At 27.0% G+C, this 18,827-nt stretch overlaps 2 protein-coding genes across 7 annotated transcripts; one reads left to right on the forward strand and one right to left on the reverse strand.

The window, feature by feature from the left end:
• The first annotated feature begins 109 nt into the window (after positions 1 to 109).
• Positions 110 to 9,065, forward strand: LOC122716546 (protein MTSS 2). 6 transcript variants are annotated; one of them, XM_043939736.1, is made up of 15 exons: positions 110 to 583; positions 712 to 856; positions 1,640 to 1,701; positions 1,957 to 2,030; positions 2,215 to 2,299; positions 2,393 to 2,484; positions 2,581 to 2,861; positions 2,942 to 3,241; positions 3,449 to 3,577; positions 3,711 to 3,867; positions 4,182 to 4,475; positions 4,559 to 4,698; positions 4,769 to 5,136; positions 5,238 to 5,563; positions 8,938 to 9,065. In XM_043939736.1, the coding sequence occupies exons 2-15, from the start codon at positions 785 to 787 to the stop codon at positions 8,940 to 8,942; spliced, it is 2,385 nt and encodes a 794-aa protein (XP_043795671.1). In that variant the 5' UTR covers positions 110 to 583; positions 712 to 784; the 3' UTR covers positions 8,943 to 9,065. The 6 variants fall into 6 exon arrangements, with proteins under 6 accessions (XP_043795671.1, XP_043795665.1, XP_043795666.1 ...); XM_043939730.1 differs by lacking the exon at positions 8,938 to 9,065 and having other exon boundaries at positions 111 to 583; positions 5,238 to 8,241; XM_043939731.1 differs by lacking the exon at positions 8,938 to 9,065 and having other exon boundaries at positions 111 to 409; positions 584 to 856; positions 5,238 to 8,241.
• On the reverse strand, positions 8,557 to 18,439 carry LOC122716545 (alpha-2-macroglobulin-like protein 1). Its single transcript, XM_043939729.1, has 25 exons — positions 18,177 to 18,439; positions 17,671 to 17,837; positions 16,444 to 16,685; positions 16,202 to 16,318; positions 15,873 to 16,039; positions 15,654 to 15,762; positions 15,342 to 15,575; positions 14,859 to 15,101; positions 14,395 to 14,720; positions 13,879 to 14,240; positions 13,687 to 13,811; positions 13,463 to 13,595; positions 13,031 to 13,154; positions 12,591 to 12,819; positions 12,216 to 12,421; positions 11,776 to 12,125; positions 11,389 to 11,621; positions 11,086 to 11,328; positions 10,490 to 10,885; positions 10,113 to 10,344; positions 9,865 to 10,037; positions 9,477 to 9,797; positions 9,258 to 9,351; positions 8,959 to 9,183; positions 8,557 to 8,831 (listed from the first exon to the last, which is right to left on the reverse strand). Exons 1-25 carry the CDS (start codon positions 18,257 to 18,259, stop codon positions 8,629 to 8,631), a joined length of 5,337 nt encoding a protein of 1,778 aa, XP_043795664.1. The 5' UTR covers positions 18,260 to 18,439; the 3' UTR covers positions 8,557 to 8,628.
• Positions 18,440 to 18,827: the final 388 nt, after the last annotated feature.

Here is an 18,827-nt window from a genome sequence, read left to right on the forward strand (position 1 = left end):
TTTTTCTAAATTATTTTTTATTTCATTTATGTTTTATGAGTATTTTTTTAAATCAATCTTTTTAATTTCACAATTTAAAAACACGATATCTATATGATAAATGTTTCCTCAAAATTATTCTGAACCAATCAGAATGAGCAAGCAATGATGCAAGATGTCTTCTTTCAATAGTCGACACTCCGGAAGTGATCATCTAAGGGGTAGAGAAAGCCGTTACCCTGAGTAACGATTAGATATACCCCAAATCCTCAATTTGAAGTTCTGAAACGGGGTCGCCGTAGGGGGCACCGATATTCTGGTATTGCAACGAAAACAGAATCGACGCAGACGCGAGCCATACTTGCTCAATAGAATGAGTGCGTCGTGTTGAGAAAACAGTCTCTAGTGTTTACAATTTTCTTTGACAAAAGTAATTAATATTATGATTTCAAATCATTATAAATATCTAGGAAATATTTACAGTGATTGTTGATTTCCGAATCAATTTATTCGAGAACAATTGTGATATATATATATATATATATATATATATACATACATACATATATGTATATGTGTATATATATATATATGAGACGCATAGGTAAATACATTTAGTTGTGTTTTTCTGTTACTTCAAACTTGTCGTTTCTTGTTACGAAAATGGCGAATCTTATGAATCGCCGATATTCGTATGGAAATTTTGTATATTTTTATATGGATTACAAAAAGTGAACTATTCTACGATTCTAATGCGGAAGAACTTTATTGGGGCCAAGTAAGGAAAAAAATTGGATAGTCAAAGATGGATGCAACAATTGAGAGAGAGTGTAGTGCTTTAGGTGGCCTCTTTCAACAGATTATAACTGATATGAAAGTAAGTAATATCGACATGTTAATATTCATTATTTATTTTATTACACGACCGCGTTTTTTCCTGTTCATTGTTTTTTTGTATATTTTACTATCTTTGCACAAGTAACGATGCAGGCCAAGGCGCGTTGTCGATGTGATTGTCCTTAATACACATTAAGTATTATAATCGAAAAAAATATATTTCTTCTATTATTTCTTTTTATAATATTTTTTTTTTAAATTCCGTTGTTCTGATTTTTTAATATTATATTTTAAAATTTAAAATCATTGCGGTATTTTAATGTGATAAAATGAGAACCAAAGCTAATTTACATTTGTTCCACTTTTATAATATTACTCTAAAATATTTTTTAATATTTGCAAGATATTATTTGCAAGAGAGAATGTATATTTTTTCTTTAAATATACTAATAAATATTTAGCATAATTGATGATAGCATATATCACAAATTTTTATTTTATAAACATGATATTTTTTGAAAAATATTTGATTTCATTAGAAATCTATATAAATATATATTGTATATGCAATTATATTTTATTTTTTTTAAATGATCTTTTAATTCATAAAATTATCTAATCATAGAAATTAGGTAAGCGTATATGATTTTGTATTTGATTTTATATTTTATATAATGAATTCTGTTTTATTTTTATATCGTAGATGTTAAGTTTTAAATATAAAAATATTAAAAACAATTATGATAATAATAATAATTATATTATTTATAAAAATAAAGATAATTTTAAAAAAAAAATTATAAATATAAACATTTGTTTTTAGAATGGAGCACCTTTATGGGAAGATTTAATTTCAAAAGCAACCAAATTACATTCATGTTTAAGGTAATAATTATATTTTATATTTTATTTACAATCTAATATTTTTATCAATTATTTATTAATTTTTTAAATTTAAATTCAAAATTAATTTTTATTTAGTAATATTAATTATTTTAAAATATATAGAAAGTAAAATAAATATTATATCATAAGTACAAAATATTTTATTTTAATTTAGAATATTTATTTATATATATTTATATATATTTATAATTAGAATATAATATTTCTAACTATTCTTTTATTTTTATTTTTTAGGGCTGCTATTTTAGCCATTTCTGCATATCTTGAAACTTTTCAAAAAATTGCTGATGCTGCAACTAATGCAAGAGGTGAAACATATTATTTTTCATATATTTTAAATTACAAACAAATATTTTATTTGATAAATTATTTTTTATTTGAAAAAATTTTTTTATGGAATATTTTCAAATTTAATATATTATTTTTTAATTTTATTACTTATATATAATAATTTAAAAATAATATAAAATTAAATAAATGTAATTAAAAAAGGTGCAACGAAAGAAATTGGAACTGCTTTAACTCGAATATGTCTTAGACACAAAGCAGTAGAAACACGAATGAAATCATTTACTAGGTAATTTTTCATTAATACATAATAAAACTTTAATAATTTTTAGTATTTATCTATCACATTTTTAATTTTAATTTAATTATTTCTTTTTATTAGTGCTATTATGGATTGCTTGGTATTACCTCTTCAAGAAAAATTAGAAGATTGGAAAAAGTCTTTAATAAATTTAGATAAAGAACATGCCAAAGGTTAGTAATAGCTTATTCATTATAAAATATTTCAACAATATTTACTATAAAATTTGTGATTTTAATATTTACTTTAACATTCTATTATTTTTTCAGAATATAAAAAAGCAAAAGCAGAATTAAGAAAGCGTTCAACTGATACATTACGTTTGCAAAAGAAAAAAGCGCGAAAAGGTCAACATTTACAAGGACAATCACAAGGATATGGAACATCATCAGGAGATATTGAATTGAATCGAATGTTAGAATCCTCAGCTGCTGTTGTTCAAGAAAAACGATTAAGTTTAGAAGAAACAGAAAGAAAAGCCGTTCGCGCAGCTTTACTTGAAGAAAGAGGAAGATACTGTCTTCTTGCCAGATTTTTGAAACCAGTACTAGTTAGTAAAGTTAATTAATGAATAATTAATTATTTAATTTAAAAAAATAATACTATTAATAATATATAAAAAAAATGCAGGATGAAGAAATTGCAATGCTAATGGAATTGACACATCTTCAAGAAGTTTCTGATCAATTACAACGTCATGCAGCTTCTCCTCATCATTTGCCTCCTGCATCAGAACAAGTGATAACAGATATAAAAGGTTGCGATGTAACACAATGGTCACTTGCTACTCCTCCTTCAAGTCCTTCTTTATCACTTGGATCAAGAAAAAGTTCAATGTGTTCAATCAGTTCTTTAACTAGTAGCAGTAGTGGTTCTTGTAAAAGTCATCCAAGTCCATCTGGACATCCTTGGCATAGATCACTCTCTCAGGTAAAAAATTAAATAAAAAATTCAATTAAATTACTTTTTGTTTTGCTTAGTCATTGTACTAAGAATGTCAATTTGAAATGCATGGTATATTAGTTACTGTTTATGCACTAACCGTACTTCAAGCATGTAGTTGCTTATAGATGATAGCACGAATGCCATTTGGCATCAGCTTAGTGTATGTGGTAGTCGATATTGTACTCGTTATAGTCTGTTGGAGTCAGGCCCTCCAGTATCAGCAGTATGATGACACTACGCCACTTGGTAAACGGTAGTTCCCGTGACTCTGGCTTCACTTCTCAGGACACATTATATACACAACCAATTTCTGAACATCAGGTAAGGTTGTTAGAAACTAGTTGCTTGCTAGCATTTCATATTTTTCTTTTATCTATGGTATTGAATAAAATTTGAATTCATTTTTTGAGAAATATATTTTTGTTATATTTTTGAAGTTAAATTATGTTGTCAGGTATCAAATGTGTCTTCTCAAACTAATCAAAATACTGGTTGTACTACAACAAGACCTGTAACTACTGCTACTTGGCCTGACTTACAGGAAACATCAGTTCAATATGACAGGCAAAATCAGAACGCAATCAATGAACGGCCGCATACAATCTCGTCTGGTAAGATCTTTTTTTTTATTTAAAATTTATAAAATTTATTTATAAGTTAAAATTTATGTTTAAAGAATATATACAGCATGGTTTTCTTACTACATCATTCAAAAACAATGTTATATTTTATAATAATTCATTATAATTCAAAATATTAATATTAATATGACTATTATATACATAAAAAGGAGAATACATCATCGATGATATTGACTTTGTAGTAAAGTAATAAGAGAATCATATTGTATATTAGTTGTTATTTATAATATTTTATTAATTCTATTAATTATTTTAAAAATTCTATTAAATTAATTATTATATAGCTTACGAAAAAGGCCATCAAAGACCAGCACTCAGTGTCTACACATTCCAAGCTCCAGATAATAGTGGTTGTTGTCATAGTCAACCTGCTTCTCCTGTTTCATCTTCCTCTTCATGTTCTTCCTCTAATCAACAAGCATCTAGAGTACAATTGCGTAGAAATAATGGTAGTCATCGTCCTCCAATACCGAATAGATGTTCCAGTTTAGAACGACCAACAGTTCCAGTGAAAAATGAACCTCCTGGAAGTCCTCGAGGAAAACCTAAATTACCACTTCCAGCACATTTAGCAAAGGGTATAAATCTATTATACTTTATTAATTATTAATTAATCATTTATTTTTAAATGATATTTAATATTAAATGATATATAATATAGAATTAGCAACTCATCAACTTCAACAACCTATGTATGTAAATATGCACGAATTAGCAAATTTAGCTGCAAGTCGTGCTCAAGAGATGCAATTACCTTTACCACCACCTCCTGCATCATTATCAGCATCAGGAATTGAAAAGGTAAAAACAATAATATATGAATAAAAACATGTAAAATTATATAATTTAAATTATATAAAAATATTTGTAGACTGAAATTACGGAAAAAGATGGTGGAAGTCAGACATCAGAATCTAGTGTTGAATCTAGTAGTGGATATGGAAGTCAAACTACTATACCGCATTCTCATTCGCTCCATAATCCAAGTGAAAATGCTTGGAATGTATCTGGTGTTGCGTCTACTTTAACTGTTCGAAGAGGTTCGATGCAACAAGCAAATAAACCTTTGCCACCAACAAGACGAACATCTACTATTATAACTGCCACATTCAATAATCCATCATCAGGTTCTAATGATGAACGCACTGATAATACGTATGATGAAACCGAAAATCTTCCTCCGCCGCCAGCATTTTTGTTAGAAAGTTCTTCACCTACAACCAGTCCTACTCCTCAGCGGTAAAAAATAATTCTTTTTATTTTTTTTTTTTTTTTTTTTTTTTTTTGATGAAATATTTAAATTATATTTATTTCTATTATTACTATTTTTGTATTTATAGATCTATCTCAGTGTCAGAAACAGTAAGAACTCTTACAGAGTTACGTCATACACCTGCTAGTCCATCTCTTTTACGAAAGGTTACAGGACAGGCACAATCTCATAATAATTCGTCTGCTACATTACCACATAATGCAGTATTGCAAGTAACTCGATCTTCTGTTGAACGTTCATGTGCAGCAATTCGTTCAGCTTCTCAAGAACGTAGTTCAAATACCACACAAATAACTGCTATCAATACAGGTGTAAATATACAAGGACAAGGTCCAGGAGGAGTTGGCCAAAGTTTTATGGCGGTTCTTAGTGCTAAACTCATTAATAGTGCAGGTAATAATGCCACAAGTGGTAACAATACAAATAGTAGTCCTAAATCTACTAGAAAACACTCCATTGAACAACAAATAAGTAAAAATTCTAAAACACCATCTGGCTTTCTTGAAACTTTAAATGCTAAATTAGCCCAACAACAACAAAATTTGCAAGGAAATAATACAACGAGTAGATCTGCAAGCGTGAGACGCATAATGGGTAATCGTGTACCCATTATGGATCCTTTACAAGTAAGAGATTCTCTTATGGATCAGATACGAAAAGGTACCTCTTTAAGAAAAACCAGTGGTCCCATTAATGATCGTTCAGCCCCTAAAATTTATTAAATACTGATGTTTATGCAAGTTCCTTTGCTATCTTTGATGCATCTGAATTGCGATTGTTGAACATTTCACAATACGCATTATCAAGTTTGAACAATAATACGTTTATAACGCCAAATAAAATGGCGCTTGTCATTGGTGATCGTATATATGTACCTTTATGATACATTCAATAACTGATAATGAATTAGACTGATTTTTTTGCACTTCGGTGTTCTAATACCGAATAATTCAAATTTAATAAAGAACAAAGAAAATTTTTTAGATGAATTCGTTAATATAATGATTAATTTTATTAAATTAGGCAGGCTCTATATTAAATCCAATTTTATTTTTTAATTTAAATATTTTGCGTATTGTTCTATTAATTCGCAAAGATAAAATGATTTTTACCTGTTTAATTATAAAGTTAATTTGATTATATTATATTTGTATTTGATAATTAAAAACAATAAGATTTAAATAATTTATTCATAAGTTAAAATAATATATTTATATATCATTTCAACTTCGATTTTTAATTTGAATTGATTTTTGATATTAATGCCGGATGCTTGCCATTATAGAAAACCTGACTGACTGATTAATAATAATTTAATGGTATAAAATACTTTATATTTTAATTTAAAAAAAAAAAATATAAAATCCGCATAATTAATTTAATATAGAGCTCATGTCTTAATATATCATTATTTTATATGTAATTATTATTTTATGTATATTATGTGTCTTTCATTTTTCTTTATGAAGCGCACAAGTACAAGTATCGTTTTTATTTCATAATATTATTATTTCTAATATTATTTAGTATCGTGTTTAGTATCGAACACAGGTTCTAATAATAAACATTTGTCAACCAATATAATACTATTTTGGTCTGATGAAATTGAACGTAAATGTATATAAGTATTAATGCCCAGGTGGAACTTAATCTTAGAATTAGTTTTTATATTGGCCCGATTATTCTATCAAGATTTTTATCTATAATATTTATTCAATATCGATATACAATAATTATATCGTTTAACTTACAGTATTATTATGTTATTGTTTTTTTTTTTCAAGAACATTAATTGATTTTATTACATTTGAAAGTTTTTATATCAACTTAGTATAGTCTTCTAGATTATATCAATTTTTTTTTTATATATTATAATCTTAGTTTCCATCTTGGAAACATATCCATTATAATAAATTTATATTTAGAATATTTTTCAATACAATATCTGTCTCTTGCATATTGATTCTACATATCAAAATTTTTGTGTCTGTGTGTTTTTTGGAATTAGGATAAGTAATTGTACAATACTGTTTTATAATATCAATATTTACGATATTAAAAGAACTGTTAAAATATATGCATTTACTATTTGCTCGAAAATTTACTGCCAGACAGTTCGATCAATATTTCTATAAACATTGGGTCAACATTTCGTCCCAGTACTTGTGTTCTACCTGGGCAATGTTATCGGTAAATATTAAAAAACATATACGTGTATGTCAGATCGGCGAAAAAATTACTACTTTATTAATATGACATTTTGGTGAATGTGTACCCCTAATGCATATTTAACAAAAAAATGGAAATTATGATCCCAATGTAACAAAAGTATTATTAATTGTATTCATCTTTTTTCTTTAAATTAATCATTTTCGAATAGAATTCTATAATACCTATCACATATATCATATTATTTATTATGAATGACGGTGATGTATTAATCTCAAATGAAAAAAAAATACCTATTTCATGGAATATAATTAAAAATTGAATTATTTGAAACTGATGCCGACTGAACTGAAAACGCTACTGCCAATTTATAGACATTAAAAGTCGTTCCTTTCATTCCTGTACAAGTTAGGTTTTGCATTTTACTTTAGTAAAGCGTCGCAACGGGTAGTTTTTCTTTAGTGAACAATGCAAATAGTTTTTATTTATTTCGAGCAAATATTTTACAAATGTGAATAAATAGCTAATACATTTTCAGTGATAATACGATTTGATATTTAATGCTGAAAACGAACTTAGTAAGTAATATAAATAATAAAAAAAGAAGAAAAAATAAATAAAAGTATGGCTTTATAACAATTATATTCTATAATTATGCAAAAATAAAAAAAATCAATTTCATTTCGATCAGCATTAAATGGCAAATATTCTTAGTAAAATAATAAATAAAAAAGCCGTATAATGAAATAGATAACCATAAAATCTGCTGTAATAAAATAATATTTATAGTAGTAAAAATTTGAGAGGTGATTGTTAATTTGTAATAATTATTTCAGTAGCAGATCAAATGCAAAGATAATAAATAAAAATATAATAAAAAATAAATCGATATTTTTTTGTTTGTTTACATGTTAATATATGTATATAATATAATGGGATGGAGGAAAGAAGAGAGAGAAGAGAGAGAGAAGAGAGAGAGAGAATATATATAACTTATTAATTTATCATATTAAAAACTTTATTCAATTTAATAAAAAAAAAATCATTCATTTTCTGGTATATATCTAATAATTATTTTTACGTAGACTATACGTAGCTTATTATTATATTTGTTTATAATATATAATTGACATACTTGTAGATATAAAAAAATAAAAAAAAAAAATAATTATATACGTATATATCCTGCGCGAAATTAATAAAAAGAAAACAAAATATTACGTTCTTGAAATCGAAATTTACTTAAAGATTTTACGCAATTTAAACATTAAAATAGATATGAATTTAATTTAACCATATGCAGGGGGATCTTCATACGTGCATTGAATGTTATCCTCATTAAGACAGGATGCTCGTATTTCTGCCAATTTGCACGGCACACCACTTACTAACGGTAAACCATATATATAAAAAGAATCATTTAGTGTTTGCTTTTGATCCCCAGATGTAAGAAAATCATTATTCTTATTTATAATTAATGCAAAACTTCCAGCTACAAAAAAATATTTTTTTATAGTGAATATATTGAAAAACAATGTATGTGTTATATATATATATTCAATGATGAATTAAATTATCGATATGTATTTCTGTCTTAGTATGATGGAATGTTTACGTACGATTATCTAATGGCGAACAGGAGCAATTTGGGCTCAAAGTGAATTCTATCATGGCACGAAGACGTTTGACTTCTCGGGATATATGCAAATCCAATAATAATCTCACTTTACGGAATCGCCTAATTGCTACTTTAACCGCGCTATTTGCCGAGCAATAAATATCGCTAATGTTTGACGGTAATACATCCATGCATATGGGACAAGATTGGTTTATTCTTGTTGGCGCTAAAGTAACATATAATATGAGAAACAATAATTGTACGTGTAATTGTTGTAGATTGTAAAATATATTTACTTACACGGAATATTCGTCTCGTTAATTTTTAATATTTTTACTATTCTTAAGACTTCTTTCATAAGAGGATTCGTTATTGAGGGATTGTCTGTATCTATCTGTAAGAAATTGTCTCTTTCAATAGCTTGACGAGTGTTGTTTTTATTTCTTTAAACTTTTTTATTTTTTTTGCGTCCATTTATTTGCAAATTCTTTGGAATCATGAAAAAAGATTTTAATGTACCCTTATAGGTTCTTCATCCTCTGTCTGTACTGTTGTCGGTACAGTTTGATCTTCTGTTACGAATGTCGACGTTAAATCAGGCAATCCATTAGTAGTGGTAGCTGCTTCTGTTTTATAATCATAAGTATTCAGTTTCACGTAAACTGGAATTGGTCCTTCCATTCCATCAGGAATTGCTAGCTCGGCGTTATTGACAACAAAAGAGGAATTCATTGGACTTTCATCAAATGATAATTGCTTCATGATAATCATCTCATTTGGCGTTGTTAATTGTTCATCTACTGGCTCCGCACTGCTACAAATTGAAGGGATTTTGTAATTCTGAAAACATTCAATCATTACATATTTTTATTTTGATTGAGATTAAAGAAAAATTATTAAAACTTACAGTGGACACAGTAAGCTCTTGTTGATAATAATCGTAAAGTTTTATATTCGCTGGTTTAAGATGATCGATAAAGTATTCTTGTATTATTCTAAATGAGATACAAGTTTTTTGGCCAGTCAATTTGTTGAAATAAATTGTCACAATATCTTGATCTTCTTCGAATAATTTAACTTCTATAATTTATAATTTTAATTATTACATTACATGTATTTATTAATTTTATTTTTAACAAAAAAAAAAAAAATTACTTGAAGATGGATCCAATAACGAATGTAGACTTGCTCGATCAGGCACATAGCCACTTATTATACCAACTTCGAGTAAAGCCATGTTACTTTCCTCATCTGCCATTTTATATCGTGAACAAATTGTAATTTCTTGTAATGAACATTCGTTTCCATAACCAACAGAACGAACTTCTGCTGAAAGATCAAAAGCATCTGAACCAGTACTGGATGCAACATTGTATTTAAGATTACTCTAAAATTAAAATAGAATGAATATATAATTTGTATGATATAAATGAAAATATTATTATAATCATTAAATATAATTATTATTTATAGAATTGTTAATAGAATCTATATCTTATATTTTTTGGTAAAAGCAAAGATATTTATTTTACCTGTATTAAAACACATCCTTCACCTTGAGCAAAAATTTCTACTATAGTTGGTAGAATAGGTAAACGAATTTGTTTAAGAATTACACGATTTTCATCTTGCAATTTGTAAACATCATCCACTTCTTTAGATGCAGTGACGAGAACAGATAAATCTGTGATGTTATTATAATGTACAATCATAGCGTACTTTGTAAGGGCTTCTAATCCAAGAATTGTATCTTGGGTGGATGTAAATCCACCTTCAGAGTTTCTTTGTTTTGATATCCAACGAACAGCTTTCAAAGCTTCACTTAAATTTTCTTCGCCTAATTTCAATAAAGTAAGAATCACGTATGCAGTCATTTCGATGCTTAAACCAATTGAAGGCTTCGATTTATCCTCCCACCAAATTAAATTCTATAACGTAAAATGTTTTTTCATATTAGAAAATACATTTATTTTTTTTAAAATATATTCTGAATTATAAATTTTAAATAAAAAAAAATTAAGTTTACATTTTACTATTATTATACTTTTTAAATCTTACTAGTTTTATTCGCTAATTCTTATATTTATTATTTTCTTAAATTATATTGTGTATATTTATTTATTCATACTTTATAACGTGTAGCACGATTCATTAGAGATTTCATGCTAGAATTAGCTTTTGGATGTTCCAATAATGCTAATACATATGTTGTAAGAACAGTTGTATATAAATCATCATTATTCATTCCCTTTTCTAAACATTTTTGGCCATCATTAACAACAGATGGTGACAAAGGAATACCAGATTCAAGCAAAGAAATTAAGATATATGCTGTTAATGCTGACGATGAGCCATGTTCTTGGAGGCCGCCCTAAAATAAAATTGCTCTCAATTTATCGACGAAATATCTAATCAGATGTATTTCACAAACCTTCATCGATTTATGAAAAACAGTGCCTATTACAGGAAAGCAACCATCTTCCAACTGATTCATCGTGATCCAAGAAACAGATGATTCAAGAACGTACTTATCGATATGAATTAAACTTGCAGCCTGTGCAAATGACTTTAATACGAATGCAGTCAACCATATGGAGCTCTCACCTTCTTCAAATGCGGAATAAGAACCATCCATGAATCTATATTTTAGCTCTCTCTGATATCCTAAATTTAATATATGATAACTATTAGTGTTGTTTAAATATGATTATAAAAAAAATAAAATAATAAGAACATTTTTGGTTTTATTAAAATATTTCAGGTAAATATATTCCAATATATTTAAAATATTCAATTTCAATATTCAGAAACACAATACCTTTTTCCATGTTTCTAATAGCTTTCGCTCGAAGATCAGGTTTATTGATTCTCATCGCATCAAGATATTTAATCACGTGATTATTTGGAACAAACAATATCATATTTTGTTCGCCACAACCTTTCGGTAATTTTATAAGTTTATCTAAATTTTCAAGAGCTGGACCTAAAATATCTCCTATCAAATTTAAATATGCTCTTCCACTGTCTGGTACGGCATCCTTAGGTAACGTTAATTCCCACATGAACGAAGAATCATCGCTAGAATCTTTAGGACAAATCAAAGCTGATTTTGTTTCTTCCACAGGAAAACCTTCAGGTAGAATTAGAATCGGTTTCACGATTACATCCCTTAAAACATGAATAGATATGTTATTTATTTGTTAATTTTTATTTTTTATTATTTTTATTTATTATGTAAGATATTTATTTTTTAATTACTGTGTAAATATCACAGTCTCTGATCCGCATGGTTCAGGATAATCAATGTCCACAAAAGCAGTGACCGTTATATTAACTTCTCCGATCACTCGTGGCTTCAGAATATATTCGTGAACAATATTATCTCGTGGTTTTACACAAAACGAGGCTGTAGGCTCTGACAAATGCAAATCGATTTTCTCCATTTCTTCCAATTTGATTTTTACCTATGCACCCATAAATGAGGCGAATTATGAAATTTCGAAATTTTTTTATATTAGGAGAATGAATATAATTTAAAGAAAAAAAAATATGAAATTTGTTTGTCTCCAAGAATAAAAATTTTTTACGTGAAAAATATATTTTAATGTTCAAAATCATGTTTTCTATACTTACAGGTAAGCTATGATGCATGTAGTTGAAAAGAGATACTTTAAAACGCATAATTTCGCCACGTTTTATACTGTAAGGTAAATTATAATCGAGGAAAAATGATTGAAATGCTGTTATAGTAGTTGGTGGTGCTATTCCAAGTCCATGTGTCGGGGAAATACATGTTGTGTAACCAACCCAATCAGTGATAGTGTGTGGAAGTGTACGTTCTATTGTAATTTTACCTTCTTCTCTGAAAAATATATTGTAGTTAGAATAAAAAATTAATACATTACAAAATAATCGATAACAAGGAATTAAATTAATTAATATATCAATAATAATAACATATAATAGTTGTTAATAATAATTATAGAAATTATAGTAGAATCAAGAAAAAATATATTTAAAAATAGTATATTTTAGTTTATTTACTATGATTTTAAAAACTAATTTAATCATACCCGATAGGTACTAATTCCCATAACCATGTTTCAGGAAAATATGATCTAAGTGTAGCCATTTGAGCCTGATTTTGATCAACATATCCTATCCCTGAATCCATTGCTGCAGCAGCAACTGCGAATTCTATTAATGAAAAGATTAAAACATTCAATGCTTATATTTAATTTCATCAAAATAACGAAGATAAGCTTATGACATTTTTTGTATTTGATCAAATAAAAATAATTCAAAGTAACTATTTTTAAAGAATTAATCGTTTAAAAAATAAATCAGAAGGATGAAATTATTTAATACTGACTGAGATTTATAAAATAATGTTTAACATTCTCATTTTTTATAAAAAAATCAATAAGAAACAATGATTTTATCGCTTGTATTTCATTAGTCGATATTAAATCTATTTATAAAAATAAAGATTAACAAAGTTTTACCAAAATTATCCTTCATTGGCATATATTCATTCATTAAAATATATTGACGGGACAATGCTGTGTATTCCATGAACAACCATGGGCATGGTCGTGTTTCCAACACGAGATCGCTCATTACTATTACTCCAAAGTCCTGATGAATAATAAAAATTGAAATTAAATATTATCTACAATATTTAAAAATAAAAAAGATGGATAAAGTTTATAACTTCATAATATCTTACAACAAAAGCTTGTACAGCATCCACGTAATTAACTCTTTTGCTGTATGTTATTGTTTGTCTTTTAGATCTTAGAAATTGTGGAAGATGATTGATTTCTTCTTTTATTTCTTCCGGAGCAATTGTTGCTATAATTTATATTTTATTTTATTTAAATTAGACCTAATATAAACACATTATAGATTAGAAACGTACATTTACAATGAGAATTCTTCCATGGAAAATCAAATTTTGGAGTTGGATGGAATCTTTTCAATGCATCAAATGTTTGAGCGGAACTCATCAGATTGGATTCCGATTTGCTTAAAAATAAAGTCGATTTATCTACGGCAGAAATTGCACAAAGAGATCTAGGAGCGGCTTCAACATGATATTGAGTAGATGATCCTGGTATTTGTGCATCAGTATGCCATGTAGATTTCACTTTATTCTCAAAGCAATGGCCAACCTCAATTGTATAAGTAGTTGCAACAATTTCACCATCTGATCGTACGTAATAAAGTAACAATTCTGAAACTGGAGCCATGCTTGGTGTAACTTTAACACTTAACGGGAATCTAATTAAAAAAAATACATATACACATATTTTTCATAACAATATTTTACGATAATAATAATAGAAATAATTATTTGCTCTATGAACAAAAATATATTATAAAAACATGATAAAAATGAAATCAAATTCATTATTTAATAAAAAAAAAAATTTGCCTGTGTACTATAGCTTCTTTGTTCGTCTTGTTAGCAGAAGATTCGATGGTGCCCAATAAATTATGAAACTCGAAATAATTTAATATTGTATCTCGATTGGGTTTGTGCTTTACATGTCCATATATCAGAATACTTCCTTTGGAATTAATCGAATAATGGAAAGAAATGGTTTCGTTCATATTAGAGGATGTCGTGTACATAACATTGAAAGAATATTTTTCTCCACAAACGATTGGTTGATTTCCTCGAGCTACTGTTAAGTAACTATCGGACGGTGAATACCAAGGGTTTACAGTGATAGATGCTGAAGGTTGATTCATAAAAACCTAAAAAAAATTATATATTAAATTTAAATTAGAATATAAAATTTTAAAAATTTGATAACTAATTTAAAATTTTTTAACAGTATTTGATATCGCAATAATTAATAGTAATATTAATAAATTATTATTAATGTTACCTACTCTCCAACGTTGATCTGGTGAATAATATGTCGTTGGATAATCAACAGCTGTTGCGACAAAACTTAATAAAACGATATTTTTATGTTGCGGTGGTACAACAAAATCGACAAAACCATCAGTGGAGGATATAAAGTCACGGCAATCTACCACATCTTTCTCCCATTCGATTTTTCCACGTACTTTTAGACAAATTTGAATTTTTTCATTTGGAGCAGGTGTGTCATCGTATCGCAATACTCGTAACTGTTGTAACAGAAATATTCATTTAATAAATAACATTAATTATTATTATTATTATTATATTATAATTATTATTATTAATTATTAATAATAATATTTAATAATATAATATTATTATAAATAATAATAATATAATTATTATTATTAATTATAATTATTATTAAAGGAATGAATTAAGATCACATTCGATAATATAATATAAATTAATAAAAAATAATATAAAGTATGAGAGAAAAAATTCACTTTTCCATGATAAGGTAAACCAAACTTGAAGTATTTAGGTGTGTAATGTTCGTATTCTAACTTCAACGCTTCGTGTAACACCACGGTTCTACTAATCGTAGTTTCCACTATACCGGTCCCAGCTTCCGTGAATTCAGCTATGAGAACAATATTGTTCGGATCCATTTTCCAATGGGCCAATCCAAGAACTGTTCCAGAAAGGACAAAATCGGTACAACCATCCCCTTTGTCAAGCTAAAATATTTATTTTATCGTTGAAATATCTTTCCATATTAATAATTAAAATATACACATTAGAATAAATTTAGATACTTTAGTCTCGTAACGTATTGCCGGAAGATTGGGTAATCTTGTCCAACTTGGTGTTTGCGGAGTTAATTTTAATAATAGATTACCTTTCACAGGTTTACCATAGCTATATCTGTAATTGCAATCATTATTTAATTTTGATGTAAAAATGATTTACATGTTAAAATATAATAATGTTCTAAATATTTGAAAATTTATATTATAAAGATATAATAATGATACTTGACACAGATGTTCCAAGTCACATTCTCTACATTCGCAAGGATGTATTGTGGCGAATTGATCGTCATTTGAAATTTTGGTAAAACATATTTCTCCACTTTGAACGTAGTACTGTGAATCAAATTAGGGTACGGTTTCTTCTTCATCACTTTTATGTGCCATGATCCCTATATAAATTAACAAATTTTCTTCACAACATTTATACTTCTATTCCTTATTTAACAAAATAACAATTTGTCTTTAATCTATGAAACAATTATTTTATTTTATTTTGTCCTCTTTCATTCAATATTATTCTCTTGACAAAAGTAACAAAGTTTCAATTTTACCAAGCTAGGTTCCGGTGACAGTGGAAACGTCAACTGTGCCATTCCATTCTCCGTGCTTACATTTGTCCATTGTTTTACCTTTACAAACGATGGATTTTCAATCCATACTTCTGGAATCTGAGCATAAATTTATAGAATAAAATTAATAAAATTGGAAATATAAATTATAAATTTTAAATAAAATAGGACAATTACTATTATTATCTATAAGATAAAAAATTTTAAACATCAATCAACCTTACCGATTTCTGCCATGGTTTTAAATCATGCATAAGCATAAGAATCCTAATCTTAACATCTTGACCAGGCTTATAAGTTGGTTTATCAGTTTCCACAAAAGTGAGCAAAGAATCATGTTCTATTTCTACGTCTGTTTCCGATTTTATCACATAATCAGGATATTTGTCGAATTTGATTTTTAATCGGAGTGTTGCGGTTCTGTAAATTGGTGAAGGTACTGCTAATTGCAAACATGTTTCTGTACCTAAATAAAGATAATTATTAATACAGTTCATCGATGATATAAAAAGAAGGAAGATTGAATATTTCTAAAGTAATTTAATATTAAATTTAAAAATATTATGTTGATGTTATATCATGTATTTTCATATACAGGATTAAAATTTTTATTTTGTGATGTAAGCTGACATAACTGCATTTAATGCAAAAGAATGTTCTTAATCGATAAATTGCTATACCAAGAAAGCCTACTAAATTGTCCCTTCTATGTCGATTTAGCTAATTGTTGTTTCTACAGTCACGTACTACGTATATGTGATAGTAAACATTGTTTTCTTTTGTATTCTTTAATGATATTATCTCTTATATAATAATTTATATTCGAATAGAGTTAAAATTAATTATTAATTGTTCAACGAATAATCAATTATTATTTGTAATTTGATTAAAATTTATATCATTTTGACACTTCTTGACTGTTAAACTATATCTGTTAGTCGTTATTTTGATCATGTTAAACGGCCAATGTTCATTGTTCAATCCATGTATAACAATATAAATGGGTTTCCCATGTATATATTCTAGCGATTGCTTATTTCCTTTCCAGAGAGGGAGTCGGCCAATTCAGTTCCCCCGCAGGAAGCGACGACAATTTCAATTTGCCATTTGTTTAAAGAGTCTGATACGATACAAAAATACTATCGAAAATAAAGCAGGAAGTGATAAGTCAACAATTGAATACGAAATTTCATCTATTATAATGAAATATTCACTTTTTTTCATTATAGTATATATAATTTCATATCTTTAAAGTACAAAAATAAATTATATTCGTATGCTTTTATAAATATTATTAATCACATTTTTATTTTTAATTTATAGATTTCAATTCGATGAGTATATATATATATATACTTCACAATTATTCTGTAATGGATTGACCAATCGAGATGAAATTTTTTATATCTTGCAGAGTTTACAATTTTCGTCATAAATTAAACAGAAATTACCTGTTTTTATAACAGCGCTAGTACTAGCAAGCACTTCTTCTTTTTCTAAGAAAGAGAACACTAATTCAAGATGAACGTGAGCAGGCAATTCTAAATTATGCAAAGATAAACATCCACTTTCAATTTCACCAGCATATAATTTTTTTGGCGCTGTGAACACGTATCCCCTAAAAATAAAGCAGGATCTAAATGCATGATTTGAATTGATTTCACTACGTATTATTATGCGGAATAAATTAAAGATTATCAACAAAGTACGACGTAGAATCGATATTTTTTTGCAAATAAAATTTCGGAATCCTATAAATATAATAATTTTAATTTTAATCTCTGTTATTCGTGTAATCTTTTTTCATAAAATCTTTTTACGATTAACTAATACTTTAAAATACTACTTTTTCCACGTAATAAGATATACATCATTGATAAATTATCGATCGGTTCATTAATAATTTGTTCTGATTTTTTATTTGAATTCAATGAATTTAATCGGTTATAACAATTACCGATTTGTATTCGAAGCAGTATCACAACAATATAAAAAGGTCACTGAACAAATGAACAACACTAAGAACACCGATTTATTCATCGTGTATATCTTGTACGATTACACTACTTTTACATTTATTTATGATAAATTATATTCGCAATCATGCTTAATAATATTCAAAGCAACTTGGATTTTATCTCTCGATTAAATAATAAATATTATTAAATTCTTGTGAAATAAAGACGTAATATTTAACGTAATGTGTTGATGTACAGCTCTACGCTATACGCAGACTGAAAGTATAATATTCGTTCGGTCCCTCTTATTAACCCCTTGGATCTGTAAGGAGAAGGGTTAAAGAGGAAAGATCATTTCGCTACTGATTGTGAATAGAGCACGATGCACGTATATACGTATTTAATTTTCTTCTATGTATTTTATTAATTTTTAATATATAATAAAAAAATCATAAGATTATTATTACTTCATAAATGGAAAATTAATAAAAATAATTTTAAATGAAAATATTAATAAAAATAAGGGAATAATAATAGATTTTGATATTTTATAAAAAAAAATGTATAAATTTGAGTTTAAATTATAAAAAGAATGATAAAATTTTTTTAATAGAAATTAAATAATAATTCATATGTATAATTATGAAATT

This window comes from Apis laboriosa, unplaced genomic scaffold, assembly GCF_014066325.1.
Source record: "Apis laboriosa isolate Shangri-la unplaced genomic scaffold, ASM1406632v1 scaffold47_cov149, whole genome shotgun sequence".
NCBI classification, from domain to species: domain Eukaryota; kingdom Metazoa; phylum Arthropoda; class Insecta; order Hymenoptera; family Apidae; genus Apis; species Apis laboriosa.